The following is a 13,251-nucleotide window of genomic DNA, read 5'->3' on the forward strand; positions in this document are numbered from 1 at the left end:
TAATCAGACAGGTTGATGATCTGTGGGTGATATGGTGCCATGTGGCAAGCTCTGAAAGGTCATGGCAGACCAAAAGTCCAAGTCAACTCACCACAAGACAAAGACTTTTCTTCTCCATTGTTACAGACTGGAGTTGACTTTGTTTTCAAGCAAGCCAGGCCCCAAGCATACACTTAATATATGAAACCATCGGTACTCCATTTTTGGAGGATACGAAACTTACCTACCCTGCGCTTTTCAGTAAATTTCATCAATTTTTTAAGCTAAAGACAGAAGTAAGAACAAAAACAAATGTGAAAGGTTTTTTTAAAACCTGAATGGAAGTTGACTTTCAGTACGGAGATTCATAAAAATATTTTAATGAGAAAAAAATTATTAAAATTAATTAAAGTATTATTATAATTTATGTTAAACAAAAAATTAAAATTGAGATTTATTTTAAAATATGACAATAGCCTTAGCCGTGGAACCAAAATTTCTTAATTAATAATATTTAACGTTCTTAATTGTTTATTAATGGGTTTATAAAAAGTAATTAAAAATAATGCAAAAAATAAATGTAATAATAATAATAATAATAATAATAGTAAATAAGTAGACGTCAGCTTCCAGCGACCCCAACCTCTGTTTCACTTAAATGGCATCGGCGCCGACGTCAACGGTCCCTGTCTCTCTCTTTCTCTCTTCATTTTTTCTCTTCCTTCATCTTTTCTTCTCTGAATTTCGAGTTAATTGCAGAGAGAAGAAAAAAAAAAAAGAAACCAACTTGGAGCTTTTATCATCTCTCTCTTCTCTTTCTTTTTCCTTCTTTGACCACCACACAAAAGCAGCCTTAACACGCTCCAACACCAAGACCAAACAAGAATCCAAAATAGTCGGACATAAATTTTTAAGGAATCAAAACCATGTATGCATGTCTCTGAAAAACACAAAGCACCCACCAACAGCAATCTCCTCGTCAACTTTGCTCCCACGACAAGTTAATCTCTTTCCCCTTCTCTCCCTTCATATACCCTTCTTCTCTTTTGCTCTTCTTCTGCTCTTCTTCTTTCTTTTCTCCCCATTAGCTGCTCTCTGGATCTACTGGGTATTTCTTTTAATTCATCGTTTCTTCGGATCCGTTCTTCAATTCTTTGATGGTTGTTTCCTTTCTTTGTGATTTTATTAAGATCTTATTATGGTTCATTTCTAAACTGCAACATCCATGTATTTAATTCCATTTCTCAACCATCTTGCTTGATGCATTTTATGTGTGCGAACGTTTGACTGCTGGCCTGTTGCAGAAACATTTTCGTTATTATTATTATTATTCTTTTGGGATTGATGGTTTTGTCCAAGATCTTACGTTCAGTTCATTATGTAGTTATCTTCTTTCTCTGGCTTGACTTTTAATGCTCATTAAAATAATGCTCATCTGATTTTCCTTAGAATTGAAATAACTGAGTATTACTTCCTTTAATACTGCTGGAATTTGGAAAGATTTATACAACTACATGTGATATTTCATATGACTTCAATTATTTCAGTAAGTAGAATACAACGTAATTATGTATAATGAATTCCACAATAATGTTTCTGTATTTGTTCTAACATATTCTTGGTCTTAGCAGATATGGAAACCTTATTGCTTTGCTAAATTTAGTTTGTCTTTTGAGCTTTACTTTAACCCTAGTTTCTTACTTGAGAAAATTCAAAGTCCAAGGTCAATCATTTATTCTGGTGTTTGCCAAATGAGGGATATGTTAATGTTGCTTCTTGACTTCCCTACCAATTTTCCAGTTTAATTGATTTGTTTTCTTCCTTTTTGGTCTACTTCTGGATTTAATCTAGTTATGGAAAGTCAATTTCTTCAACCCAATTTTGTTCTTGATCAATTAAACCCTGCTTATCTCCGGTACTCCTTTTACTTCTTCTATTTTTTCTTTTCTACATTCATAGGTAAAATTTATCCTTAGCTTGCCTTCATGTTGAACCTATACATGCTGTTATGAATCTGTTGAATCACATGTCATCCACTAATAGTGTTGCCACAAATTTTTCTTTTGATATTGCTGATTATACTATTTATATGTAGGACATGCTTCATATCATTGTTCTGCTTGGCTGCAGGGGCTGCTAGTTGAACTTTTCATTTGATGATTGATTGGGGCTTAGATTGATTGTAGAAGCCTTATCATAGTTTTGACATATCCTTGTATCTGGGGGAACATGGCTGGCGGATTGACTCCTGAAGTTCGACTAGTTAGATGTCCTAAATGTCGAAACGTTCTTCCTGAACTCCCAGATGTTCCCGTATATAAGTGTGGTGGATGTGAAACGATTTTGATAGGTAATTATCGTTTAACTTTTCCCAGACATTGGGAATAAGGAATAGTCTATTAGTATAAGGTGTCATTGGGAGGATTGAATTTCTAACTTTTGATGAGTGAAGTTCAAGTCATTTTAGTTTTCCAAATATCTCAATTTCTCTCAAAAGTTTCTGTTACTCCCATGAATGGGATACGCTTGGAATATCTTAGTGCAGTTTATAGCTAAACTTGATAAATTATTGATGCTTTGCTCAAATTTCCTTCTGCTCGCATTGCTTTCTGTCTCTCTCTCACTCTTTTTTAATCTCGTGTTCATCATTTGACTTATTTCAATCCATCTTGATGCAGCAAAGAACCGAAAGTTTGATACCAAAAGCTTGTCTAGCTTATGTAAAAAAGATGCAGCTAAGACAGATGACAAATCAGAATGTAAAGAACCTAGTCCAATATGTAATGATTCACTTCTTCCTTCCTCTGAAGAATGTTCATTGGAGCAAAATAATGAGAGGGGTAACATTGAATTTGTAGATCAGAATAGCAAACAGCTTGATGCTGTGAATGTGGTAAATGAAGATGAAGACAATGGAAGTCAACAGTATAAATCCGAGAACTGCAATATTGAACAGTATGGGGTCTCCAGTGAAGCATGTTCATCAGTTGACGATGTTCATGAAAATGAAGAGATTTCACCAGTAGCATCAGAAAATTCAAAGGTGGAGGCAAATGATGCGCCGGTGGAATTAGCAAGAGCAGAATCAGAAATAGATGTAAAGGGTGAGAGTCAGACCAACTATGTGGATCCACTGGCTACAAGAGGAGGTGATTTGTCTGTTCCTGATCATATGCCGGCATCAGAAAGCATTTCAAGAGATATTGTTGAATCTTGTTTTAAACGAAAATCAGAGGAACCTCTGGAAAGTGATCGCCATACTTTTGATCGTGTAATGTCTACGGATACATTTGCAACTAGCGATTTTTACAGCCCAAGCTCTGAATTCAGTGGCACGCTTGATTATTTCTCCAAGTCAGCAACCATCAAAAGCTCTTGTGCTTATTATGATGGCAGTGTTTCTTCTTATGACAGAAGGGATGATCAATTCTCTGGCCAAGATATTAAGTTCGTTGAACATAATAGTAAATATACAGGACTAATTCTTCCTCAGGTCCATAATAATATGCTAGATGAGGACAAATTTCTGGCGAATAGCGTGATGAGTAGCAAGTCTGGAATGCAAAAGAAGGCTGCTGTTGACAAGCATTATGCCATCGGAGGCAACAAATGGGATGAAGATGAATTTCTGGAACCCAGCAGACTTGGCCATCCAGTTAGAAACTGGACAAGACTAGCCAGAGAGGAATATCATTCTCAACGGCCTTTATATCCGACTGGATATGAAAGCTGTAGTCCTTCCACTCAAATGGGCAATTCAAGCGCCCATTCACTTGAAACAGCAGAGCAGGAGCAGATGAAACTTCTAAGAATGATTTATGAGCTGCAGGAGCAACTTCATAGAACAAATCTTCTGAGTGTTAAGGCTTCTGCTGAAGTTAATTGGAAACAAAAAAGTGTTCCTATATGCTATGATGGTGAGGCATTGGACCAAAGTTATCATGACTTCAACTATGCTAGGCGTTCTGGAACTTTTGGGCCAGAAAGCAGGTATTTCCAGCAGACCAAATTCTTTTCAGGAGGGGCAACACCCAGTGGAAACCAAACTGATAACTCATGCTTCTGTTGCCATTCCCGAGATTGGCAATGTTCAAGGCAGTTGCCCGTTCCTGCTCTTCAATACAATAGACGATTTTCTAGGTTCCACCCTGCTCATATTCATTACGCCTCTGACCCATCAAGTCCACAAAGGTACAAGGATTCTGAGTTTTTTATGCAGCATAGTGAGATACAGTCTGATGACCAGAGACATAGAGGTGAGATGAAGATGCATTTAAGGGAGAGACATCTTGTAGTTAAACGCCACATTCGTCCTACAGCTGGAGGAGCACCTTTTGTTACTTGTTATCATTGCTTCAAAGCACTACAGCTTCCTGAAGACTTCCTCATCTTCAAAAAAAGTTGCCATCGGCTAAGATGTGGCGCTTGCTCTAAGGTACTTAAGTTCTCGCTTGAAAATGGAACTCATATAGTTCAACCCACACCAGGCCATGTAGACCCTCCTCCAAGGCATGGCAAGGACAATGTTGATATTAAAAGTAGGTCTTTCGCATCAACATTCAATGGATATGATGATTTAGGTGCCGATTCTGTGTCCTGTTCTGACAATTTTGGACCATATCACAACTCCCAGAACAACACAGCTTTTAGGAAAATGTCCTATGATTCCTCAGAGGAGAGAAGAAAAGTATTGCTTAAGCAGTGTTCGGGAAAACAAAAGAATTCAAGCAAAATGCTTGACCTTGAATCAGTTGTGTATTCCTCGAGTATGCCCAAATCAGAAAATGTATCCTCTGGATTTAGAGAGCTGCACCCAGCAAGAGGGTCACTGCTCCACCAACTCATGGGTTATTCTTCACCAAGCCAAGTGCTTAGAGGGTCCAATTCACTTGCTTCAGGGACAAGCTTGGACCATTCAGAAGATCTGAGCTTGAAGAATTGAGCTGTGTTTCTCAAAACAGATGGAATGTGGCATGCAGTCATGCATATAAAGAAAGTCGTGATTCATTTGCAAAGGGCGAGAGGGATACTTATGAGTTTCAACAGCAAGCAGAGCTTGAATTAAATGCCAACTCTCAGAAATATATAGGTGGTGTTTAGTGTCTGTCAAAACCATTTCATTGTTAAATAAATATGGGGGAGGGTTCTGACGGCTATGACATTGCACCGGATGGCATACTAGAACAGGAAACAAGCATTTACTTTTGGCATGTATAGATATTCACCGAGAAGCTTTCTTTTTTCCTTCTTTGGTTAATTCATATTGCTCGTAACAAATTATGTCTTCCATCCAGTGTACTGTGTTAGACAAGGCATTGCAGTTGGGTCATTTCGTCTCATAAGTTCGTGCTTTCAGTGAGAATCTGGACAGGATTAACAACCAGAATTACCCTCTTTTACTATCTTGTGTCAAAAGCATAAGTTAAGCAGGACAAAAGTAGCACAACGGAAATCCACATTGTTGAAGGAAATGCATCCAACTGTAGTAACAAGAACAGTACCTCCTGCTTTTAATCCATATAAGTTTATTATCAAATACATGTCATGGAAACCAATAACTAATCCAAATCTCCAAGAAATGGTTATTAGAACATAGACGTGCTTGATATTAATTTATCAAAATTTCAATCAGATTTTCCTGGGGGACATCTCTGGTCCCTCGTAGCACAAAAGTGAACAAATCCTTCATATCCAATATCTATTCCTGTATTACACAGTATGTACCTTTCCTACTTCTTTGTGTTTTCTATTGAGATGTATGACTAAAATTCCTCCTTTCATATAGTTTTGTTACAATTGAAGTACATAACACAGGAAGATAACTAACTAACAAATAGAAGAGAGGAATGGGCGATACTCCTCAGCACATTTACATATTTGCACTATTTACTTAGCTGTCCATATAGCTGTTTCTTCGATTGGATACAATTCTGATCCTCTGGTCCTGAAGCATGTTCAAATTAGGAGCTAACAACCTAGTGTACCGGTCAAAGTACAGAAGTTGTTTCATCAGAAGTGCGAATTCCCTAGGAAATCTCAGTCCATACGACTCACTAACTCGAACCTGTCAAAAAGATCATAAATTAGCAATATGTAGATAAAATAAAGAGCTTATTTTCAAACATCGTTGAACCTTTTCTTTTTTTGTTAAAGTATTCCATTTTGAACTATTTAGTCAATTTATACTAATTTTGTCATTTCTATTTCTCAAGAGAGAATAAAATGCAGTATAATTCTACGGGAAGCTAGTGATGGTTCTAGAGGAGTGTTGCATTCACACTATACCATGCAACATAAGAACCCCAACTGGCTATGAAATTCTTGAACATTTTGTGGCAACACAACTTATATATTAGATTGATTTGATGACATTTTAATTATTCTAAATAATTAGTCCTTTTACTTAATCTTATTATTATTGTTATATATTATTCTAATTCCACTCCATTTTACATAAACTGGGACGATAAGATTATGTGCAATTATCTCAGATGTATGATTGTAAGGTTGACTGCTGGACATGGATCAAAACATATGACATACCCATTATGATTGCTTAGTTTCACCGAGAAGACAGATGTTAGGAACAAAATAATTCCTTTTGCAAGGGTGTATCAAAGAAGAAATAAAAAATAAAATATATTATGTGTATTAATTATGTAGGTTGAATTATGTATGCAATATGTTATATGCGAGTGTGTAAATGTTAAAATTATGTATTATGTGAGGGTAGTTGTAAGAGGCATTGTAATATTGAAGAAAAGCCTTTTAAAGGCAGGAGGGGGCAGGATAGGCAATCCCAGAAAATAATTTACAAAACTAACTGCTGTAATGTTAAAACATTCTGTCTTTTTCAAGGACAGATTAAATATGAAGAATTATTTCAAGTAGAATACCTCATTTATTCTAAAGATCATAAGGTTCTCTCTCTCCTAAATGAGTCCTTAATTTTAATCTAAAAATAGGTAAAGGCAGAAAAACCAAAAAAGAACACTTCTGTTCTTATTGATTTCGTTGTTCATCGTCCCATAGCGAGATCTGTCAGTGGGGACCCTAACGATATTCTTTTGCTATCTAATATACCGAGCAGATTGTTACCTCCAAAATCGGCATTATTCCAAAATAAAAACAGAAAAAAAAAAACTTACCACATCAAGGAAAAGAGCATTCATCTGTCTCTCGTCAACAATTATATTAGCAGAAACAGCAGTTGCAGTTGTAGTTGGTCCTTTGGCTGCAGCAACAACTACCTCGGTGTCCAGATCCTATATTAATGAAAAAAAAAATTAAGATACAGTTTCACTATCACAAAAACAAATGCCACTAACACAGAAGTTTAAGAAAGTCATCAAAAGAGATTCCTTAGTCACCACAACTCAAGAGCCAGTAAACAAATTTTGGGAGTGAACATCTGCTAGTCAAGGCTAATCTATTTCATTCTCTCTTTATAGTTTACTAAGCCACCACAAGCAAATTTGGGAAGTTAAACAGGCACTCTACTGCTTACTTGTATAGATGAGAATATCTTTTCCAAGTCTCTTGCAAAAGCCTTAGCATTAACATCTTTGTCTGTAGCTCCCATATCAATCAGTGCAGATGCCATTGACTCATAATCTTCTGTTGCAATAGATTGCAGAAACACATCCATAGCAGCCCATGTTTTTGGGGATATGCGTCCAACAATTCCTGGAAAGTGAATTTTTATTGTTTGAATGGTCAGATAAAGGTAACTACAATATAGCAACACACAAGAATTCATCAAATTCAGTTCCTTATAACAGTTCCTGGACAATGTTAACAATTATAACTGGACAGCTTTTCAACAGCTTGACAAATGCAAATTGTAGCTACATCAGATCATGTGGGTTAGTATAATCAAAATTGTAAAACCATTATCAAGAACTTATATCATCGCAAAAGTCAGAGCATATCTCTCCAATTCAACTTGGAGGCAGAAGATAATGCCTACCAAAATCAAGAAAACCAATCCGCCCATCACGTAATATCCACAGATTTCCTGCATGGACATCAGCATGGAAAGTTTCACAGGCAAGCAAACTACCAAACCTGCAGATAAGTTCCATAGCAAGATATTGAGTTATTTAAGTTTGATATAAACAAAAGGAAACCTTAAAAGAAATTCAATCATGGATATCTTACCACACATTAAGGGCATTAATCAGGCTGTTCTCCGGACTAGAAACAAGTGAACTTATTGAATCTAAGTCGGTGAGGGGAACACCATATAGCCTCTCCATGGTGAGAACCCTTTTGGTGCTGCAATGATGATACACTCTTGGAGCCGTAGCCATTGTTGTTAGTCCCATATTCTCAATATATCTTCTGAATGACTCAATATTTGCAGCCTCCTTATAAAAGTCAACTTCTTCAAGCATTGATGCCCGAATATCCTTCACAATACCAACCTACTGAAAGGAGTGTAGATTATTTATTTTGAAATAGAAAGGAGTGTGGATTATAATAGAAACCTCTAGACATCATTATTTCACAAGCAAAATGAGTAATTGTAAAAGAATGCTATGACAATAAAAATAGAGTTAAGTTTACCTCCTTTACCATAACAGGAGGTTAAGGCACCATCCTAGTATCAAAGTTGGATACTTAAAACTGATTATAATTATCATAATGTACTGACTGAAAAAAATGAAAAGGTTATTACATGCCAAAATAAAATAGCTACATGGGCATCAGATAAATCTTGAAAATAAGTTAAGACTTAATCTAAATGGATGTTATTAGCTTTTTTTTAAAAGCAGTCTAAACTTTACCAATGAAGCACGGTTGAGTTCGGGATTCAAAAACTCCAATATGCGAGCAACAATATAAACAAAGTTCAAATCTGCCACTAAAATATCCTCTATTCCAGGTTTCAAAACCTTTATAACCACATCCTCCTGGGACCCTTTGAGCTTGGCACCATGGACCTGGGAATAATATAAGTAGATTGTAGAAATATTACTAGTTAACACAAACAGAAAGGAAAAGGGCAAGGATTGGCTCTGTGTCAATAATATTGATATAACAGATATAATACCTGTGCTATGGAGGCTGAGGCAATTGGTGTAGGGTCAACATATTCATACACACTGTCTATAGGTCTTGCTAATTCCTCACGCAAGATCATTTGAATTTCTTCAAATGGAACTGCAGGAGCCCTGTCAAAGCAGTTCTGAAATTCTTGAACATATTCTGGCGGAAACAACGTAGGTGCAGATGCTACAAACTAGAAGATTACACAAATAGTTAAAAACAATTAATTTCTCCACGATGAAGATTAACAATAATTCAAAACAAAGCCCAAAGCTAAAAGGTTCTCTTTTAAATGAAAAAAAAAACATGTATCTGCACTTACTACAACTACATTATTAAAGAGTACCTTAATTTACCATGTGGGGAACATATGCAAGCTGCTCAGAATTTAATAATCAGGCATCGAAAAACAAACTATTCCTTTCCTACTAAAAGTTTACAAACACGGCAACTAAATATATGAGGACATAATCACGCTTTACCTGTCCTAACTTGATGTAGGTTGCTCCCATGCGTTCAAACAATCTCCTCAAATAACGTGGGGAGAGTAACCCAAGCTGCATTTGAGGTGCTAATCCAGCATATGAGTTTGTTGACTGCAAAGAATCCAATGCATCCGTTGTTTGCATCAATCACAGAAGAAGTTAAAGCCGAAAGAGAACAAAAAAAGTTAAGCACCTATGGAATGGAAATCACTAAGTATCTTATTTTTCAAGAGTCAACAGACTAGAAGTGTTTTTTTTTTTTAAAAAAAAATATAAAATAGAACAAAATATTAGAAAAGTGCAAAGAGGAAAATCCAACCACCTAAGGAGGATGAAGTACATCCAATTTTCTCTCCAACATGTTATTTCAAAGTCCAAGCTGAGAGCAATATAACCAAGAATCATTAAACATCTATTATTGTAAAAGTTTAGACCATTAGCTTGGAGGAAACTACAATTAGGTCAACCCACTAAGGCCCTAAATTATTCATTAGATGTCCATATGCTGAATAATTCATAAGATGCCTTCAGCTGATAAAAAGATTGCATCACCTCCTATTTCATATCATGCACTCATATACAGTTGAGAAGCCTGAAAACTGTTGCAAACAAGGACAAATACAGAAGAGAAGGAATGAAAAACTAGAAACACGCAAAGAAACTTGTGGGAACAAACACAGAATTTCAACTGACCCTCGATACATCTGCCAGCCATTCCCCTCCAACCCCAACAAATGCTTGAATACCTTGAGCTAGCCTTAAGGCTCCACGTGGACCAGTGTTTATTGATGTCTGGAGAATATCCTCCACCAGTTTGGGCAAGTCCTCAATACTAGCTGAAATCAACACACAAGCCACTGCTCTCAACTTCCACCCAAAAATTCGATTAATACGTAATATCAACTAAAACCATCGACAAAAGGGCAAGTTCACAAAGAGCTTTGGAACAATACTAGTAAATCAAGCTGCTCTTTTTTTCTGATTGTTGTTGAACCCAGCAAAATAAAAACAATATAATTCTAAATCTGAGACCCGCATCTAAGACCAATAGACTGAAAAATCAGCCAGTTATCCAAATAGCTTGAAAAATCAGCCAGTTATCCAAACAGCTTGAAAAATCATGTTGAACTTACGTCCATGGAGGCACAAAACTTGTACAAGATTTATATTTTTAACAGCATAATCGAGTGAACAGTTAGTCCTCTTTTTAGCATAATAAATTTACAAACACAATATACCTATAATTACAACGAGTCTCTGGCAATTTTAAGGAAACTAAAACCAAGATTTAAAAATATATTAGAGATGACGCCCTGGCAGTAAAGTTGCATATTTTAAGTTGATGGAATCAGGATTTGATCAAAAATTAATCGTCCTCGAAAAAGCCAAATGAGCTTAAACTATAGGCAAAGGCAGAGAGAATTGCACACTCTATAGAGTAATCTTATTCCAAATAGAAAAAAATTGAACTGAAATCATAACCGGATAGAGGATGTAACCCAAGAAAATAAAAATTAAAAGATGAAGAATTGAAAGAAAAAAGCTACTACTTTGAAAGCGAGAAGAGAAAAGATCTTGTGCTTGTGAGTATCGAGCAAAAAGGGTGAAACCCTTCGAGCTTCTGATGCTATTTAGCTTCCTCGATCGGCATGATATGTTCGCAGCAGCAGGCAACTATCCAAAATGAGAAAACAAAAATCAATATATGAATTACACCTTTTCCGTGTCTGAACTAACATTATACAAGGAATTGAATATCAAGGAGAGGGAAAGAGACCTGAGGGTGATGGAACAGAGACAAGCGAGTGCCTCTGAAAGCTGAGACTGCCATTACGCCGGACTGAATATTGGAGTCGAACTATTCCAAGTTTTGAACGTCGTCTGGTCTTGTATGGTCATCATCTGCGGCATAAACGACACCGTTTTAGGACGCAGGGAAGTGGAAAAAACAAATATCCGAAGAATAGGAAGCAGGTAAAAGAGTGAAATTGAGAAAGCCACGTGGCGCCTCAAAGACCCGTCCATTTTGTGCCACGTCAGAGGTCAGTGTAAAACTTTGTTTAATTTGATCGTTTAATAATTTAATGCAAATTAAATTATGCTTCATTTTTTTTTTTTAGAGATTAGATAAAACTTTGTTCAACTTTTGTTTTCAATTTTTGTTTTTTAAAAGTAATTTTGTAATTAAATGCATAAAATATAAAGTATTTTGGTAATATCTAAAGCCAAATTTTTTTATTTTTATTAAAACTTATTTTTAAAATTTAAAAAACCAATTTCGCAAAATACACAACTTCTGTTTTTGATAGTATTTTCAATAATTATTTTTATTAAATATTAAATAAATTTTAATTAAAAATATTTTTTATAAATTAATATTTTTAAAATTCACAGCACAAATTTCACAATAGAACAAAAGATGCTTCTTGTATTCGACATTTTGTGTTATATGAACATACTCTACAATATTAAAAAATATATCTATAAATCTATTAAACTAATAGTTGAGTAATAATTACAAATTAGAGATGTACGCTAAAAAAGTATAATTTATTAAATTAAATTTTTTTGACTAAATTATATAACTTCCAGGATGTAATTATTATAAAATATTTTTTTTATTTAATAATATAATAAATTCAATAAAATTTAGTTTAATTTATTCATAACAATTTTATTACGAATTAAATTTTTTAATTTTATTAAATTAAATATTATAAATTAATCATCACTAATTTATAATAAATTCATAAAATCTTGAACATTACATAGATTCAAACTCTAAATTTTAAACAAGTTAAATGAATCAACAATATAACTGTAACACCCAAATTATTATTTTTATTTTTGTATTTAAATTTTAGTTTAATTTTTTATATATTTAATTTATAAGATTTTAATTCAATTTAATTTAATTTAATTTAATGAAAATAAAAATAATAATAATGATAAAATACGGTAAAATTATTTTTTTAGATTTAATTAAAATTAATTTTGAAAAAAATGGGTGAAAATTTGGATTCTATTGGTGTTTTTGAAAAGAAAATCAGAAACTGGGGGGTCAAAATACAATTTAGAAAAGTTGTGCCACGTCAGCAGTCCCGCCCAACCAGGACACGCCGCGTGGCAAGGAACGCTGATACGGGACGGACCAATACAAGTTTGGTCGAATTCGGCCGAAAACGGCTGACCCGTGGCGGATCACCACCATGTCGGAATTTCGATATTGGCCGAAAAGGGGCCCTAGGTCTGATTTGAGATTTTTTGGGACACGTGCAGGTACCGATAGTGCGTTTCAGTTTCCCGGAAAAAATTTAGAGAATTTAGGGACAGCCCGTATGCGCACCGTAAAGCCGATTTCAGACCCCAAAATAAGTAAGGATCTCTCACCCTACCTCCTATCACGACACTAAAGCTTAATAAATAATTAAACGATATTTTGTGACTTTATAGACATGTATAATTAATTGAAGTTGCCAATGGAGCCCGAATCTGATACATTGTTGGTCAGTTGTTATTTGATCTATTTTTCAGTATTAAATGCAGTATGACATTTGATGTATTTATTTTATGGTCTCGTATGCATAAATCATGGTTTCTTTTATTATGGTTGGTATTATGTTTAACCTGATATTGTGTTGTCTTGTTTGGTGTCAATTACTGGTTTACATGTTTGTGTATGATTGGATGATTGAGATCAAGAAAAAGGAAAAAAAATGTTATGTGAATTGATAAA

The 13,251-nt window shown here is 34.9% G+C and overlaps 2 protein-coding genes across 5 annotated transcripts; one reads left to right on the forward strand and one right to left on the reverse strand.

Moving 5' to 3' along the window:
* The first annotated feature begins 637 nt into the window (after positions 1 to 637).
* LOC110819174 (protein ENHANCED DISEASE RESISTANCE 4) lies at positions 638 to 5,290 on the forward strand. Of its 4 annotated transcripts, none has more exons than XM_022048268.2 (3): positions 638 to 1,087; positions 2,110 to 2,329; positions 2,658 to 5,290. In XM_022048268.2, exons 2-3 carry the CDS (start codon positions 2,209 to 2,211, stop codon positions 4,919 to 4,921), a joined length of 2,385 nt encoding a protein of 794 aa, XP_021903960.1. In that variant the 5' UTR covers positions 638 to 1,087; positions 2,110 to 2,208; the 3' UTR covers positions 4,922 to 5,290. The 4 variants fall into 4 exon arrangements, with proteins under 4 accessions (XP_021903960.1, XP_088068834.1, XP_021903959.1 ...); XM_088212708.1 differs by having other exon boundaries at positions 638 to 979; positions 2,075 to 2,329; XM_022048267.2 differs by having other exon boundaries at positions 638 to 979.
* Positions 5,291 to 5,561: 271 nt separating this feature from the next.
* LOC110819175 (Protein kinase superfamily protein) lies at positions 5,562 to 11,444 on the reverse strand. The gene is made up of 11 exons (XM_022048271.2): positions 11,293 to 11,444; positions 11,066 to 11,189; positions 10,209 to 10,351; positions 9,513 to 9,626; positions 9,035 to 9,223; positions 8,769 to 8,924; positions 8,140 to 8,405; positions 7,949 to 8,046; positions 7,487 to 7,665; positions 7,128 to 7,244; positions 5,562 to 6,043 (listed from the first exon to the last, which is right to left on the reverse strand). The coding sequence occupies exons 1-11, from the start codon at positions 11,344 to 11,346 to the stop codon at positions 5,870 to 5,872; spliced, it is 1,614 nt and encodes a 537-aa protein (XP_021903963.1). The 5' UTR covers positions 11,347 to 11,444; the 3' UTR covers positions 5,562 to 5,869.
* Between the last annotated feature and the right edge of the window lie 1,807 nt (positions 11,445 to 13,251).

Source organism: Carica papaya, chromosome 2, assembly GCF_054855325.1.
Source record: "Carica papaya isolate Zhongbai chromosome 2, ASM5485532v1, whole genome shotgun sequence".
Lineage (NCBI taxonomy): Eukaryota > Viridiplantae > Streptophyta > Magnoliopsida > Brassicales > Caricaceae > Carica > Carica papaya.

Coding starts and splice junctions, on each gene's coding strand:
- LOC110819174 (XM_022048268.2), top strand. CDS start 2,209: ATGGCTGGCGGATTGACTCCTGAAGTTCGACTAGTTAGATGTCCTAAA. Junction 2,330..2,657: donor ATGTGAAACGATTTTGATAG/GTAATTATCGTT, acceptor ATCTTGATGCAG/CAAAGAACCGAAAGTTTGAT.
- LOC110819175 (XM_022048271.2), bottom strand. CDS start 11,346: ATGGCAGTCTCAGCTTTCAGAGGCACTCGCTTGTCTCTGTTCCATCAC. Junction 8,047..8,139: donor ATTAATGCCCTTAATGTGTG/GTAAGATATCCA, acceptor ACTTATCTGCAG/GTTTGGTAGTTTGCTTGCCT. Junction 7,666..7,948: donor GATTGGTTTTCTTGATTTTG/GTAGGCATTATC, acceptor TTCACTTTCCAG/GAATTGTTGGACGCATATCC.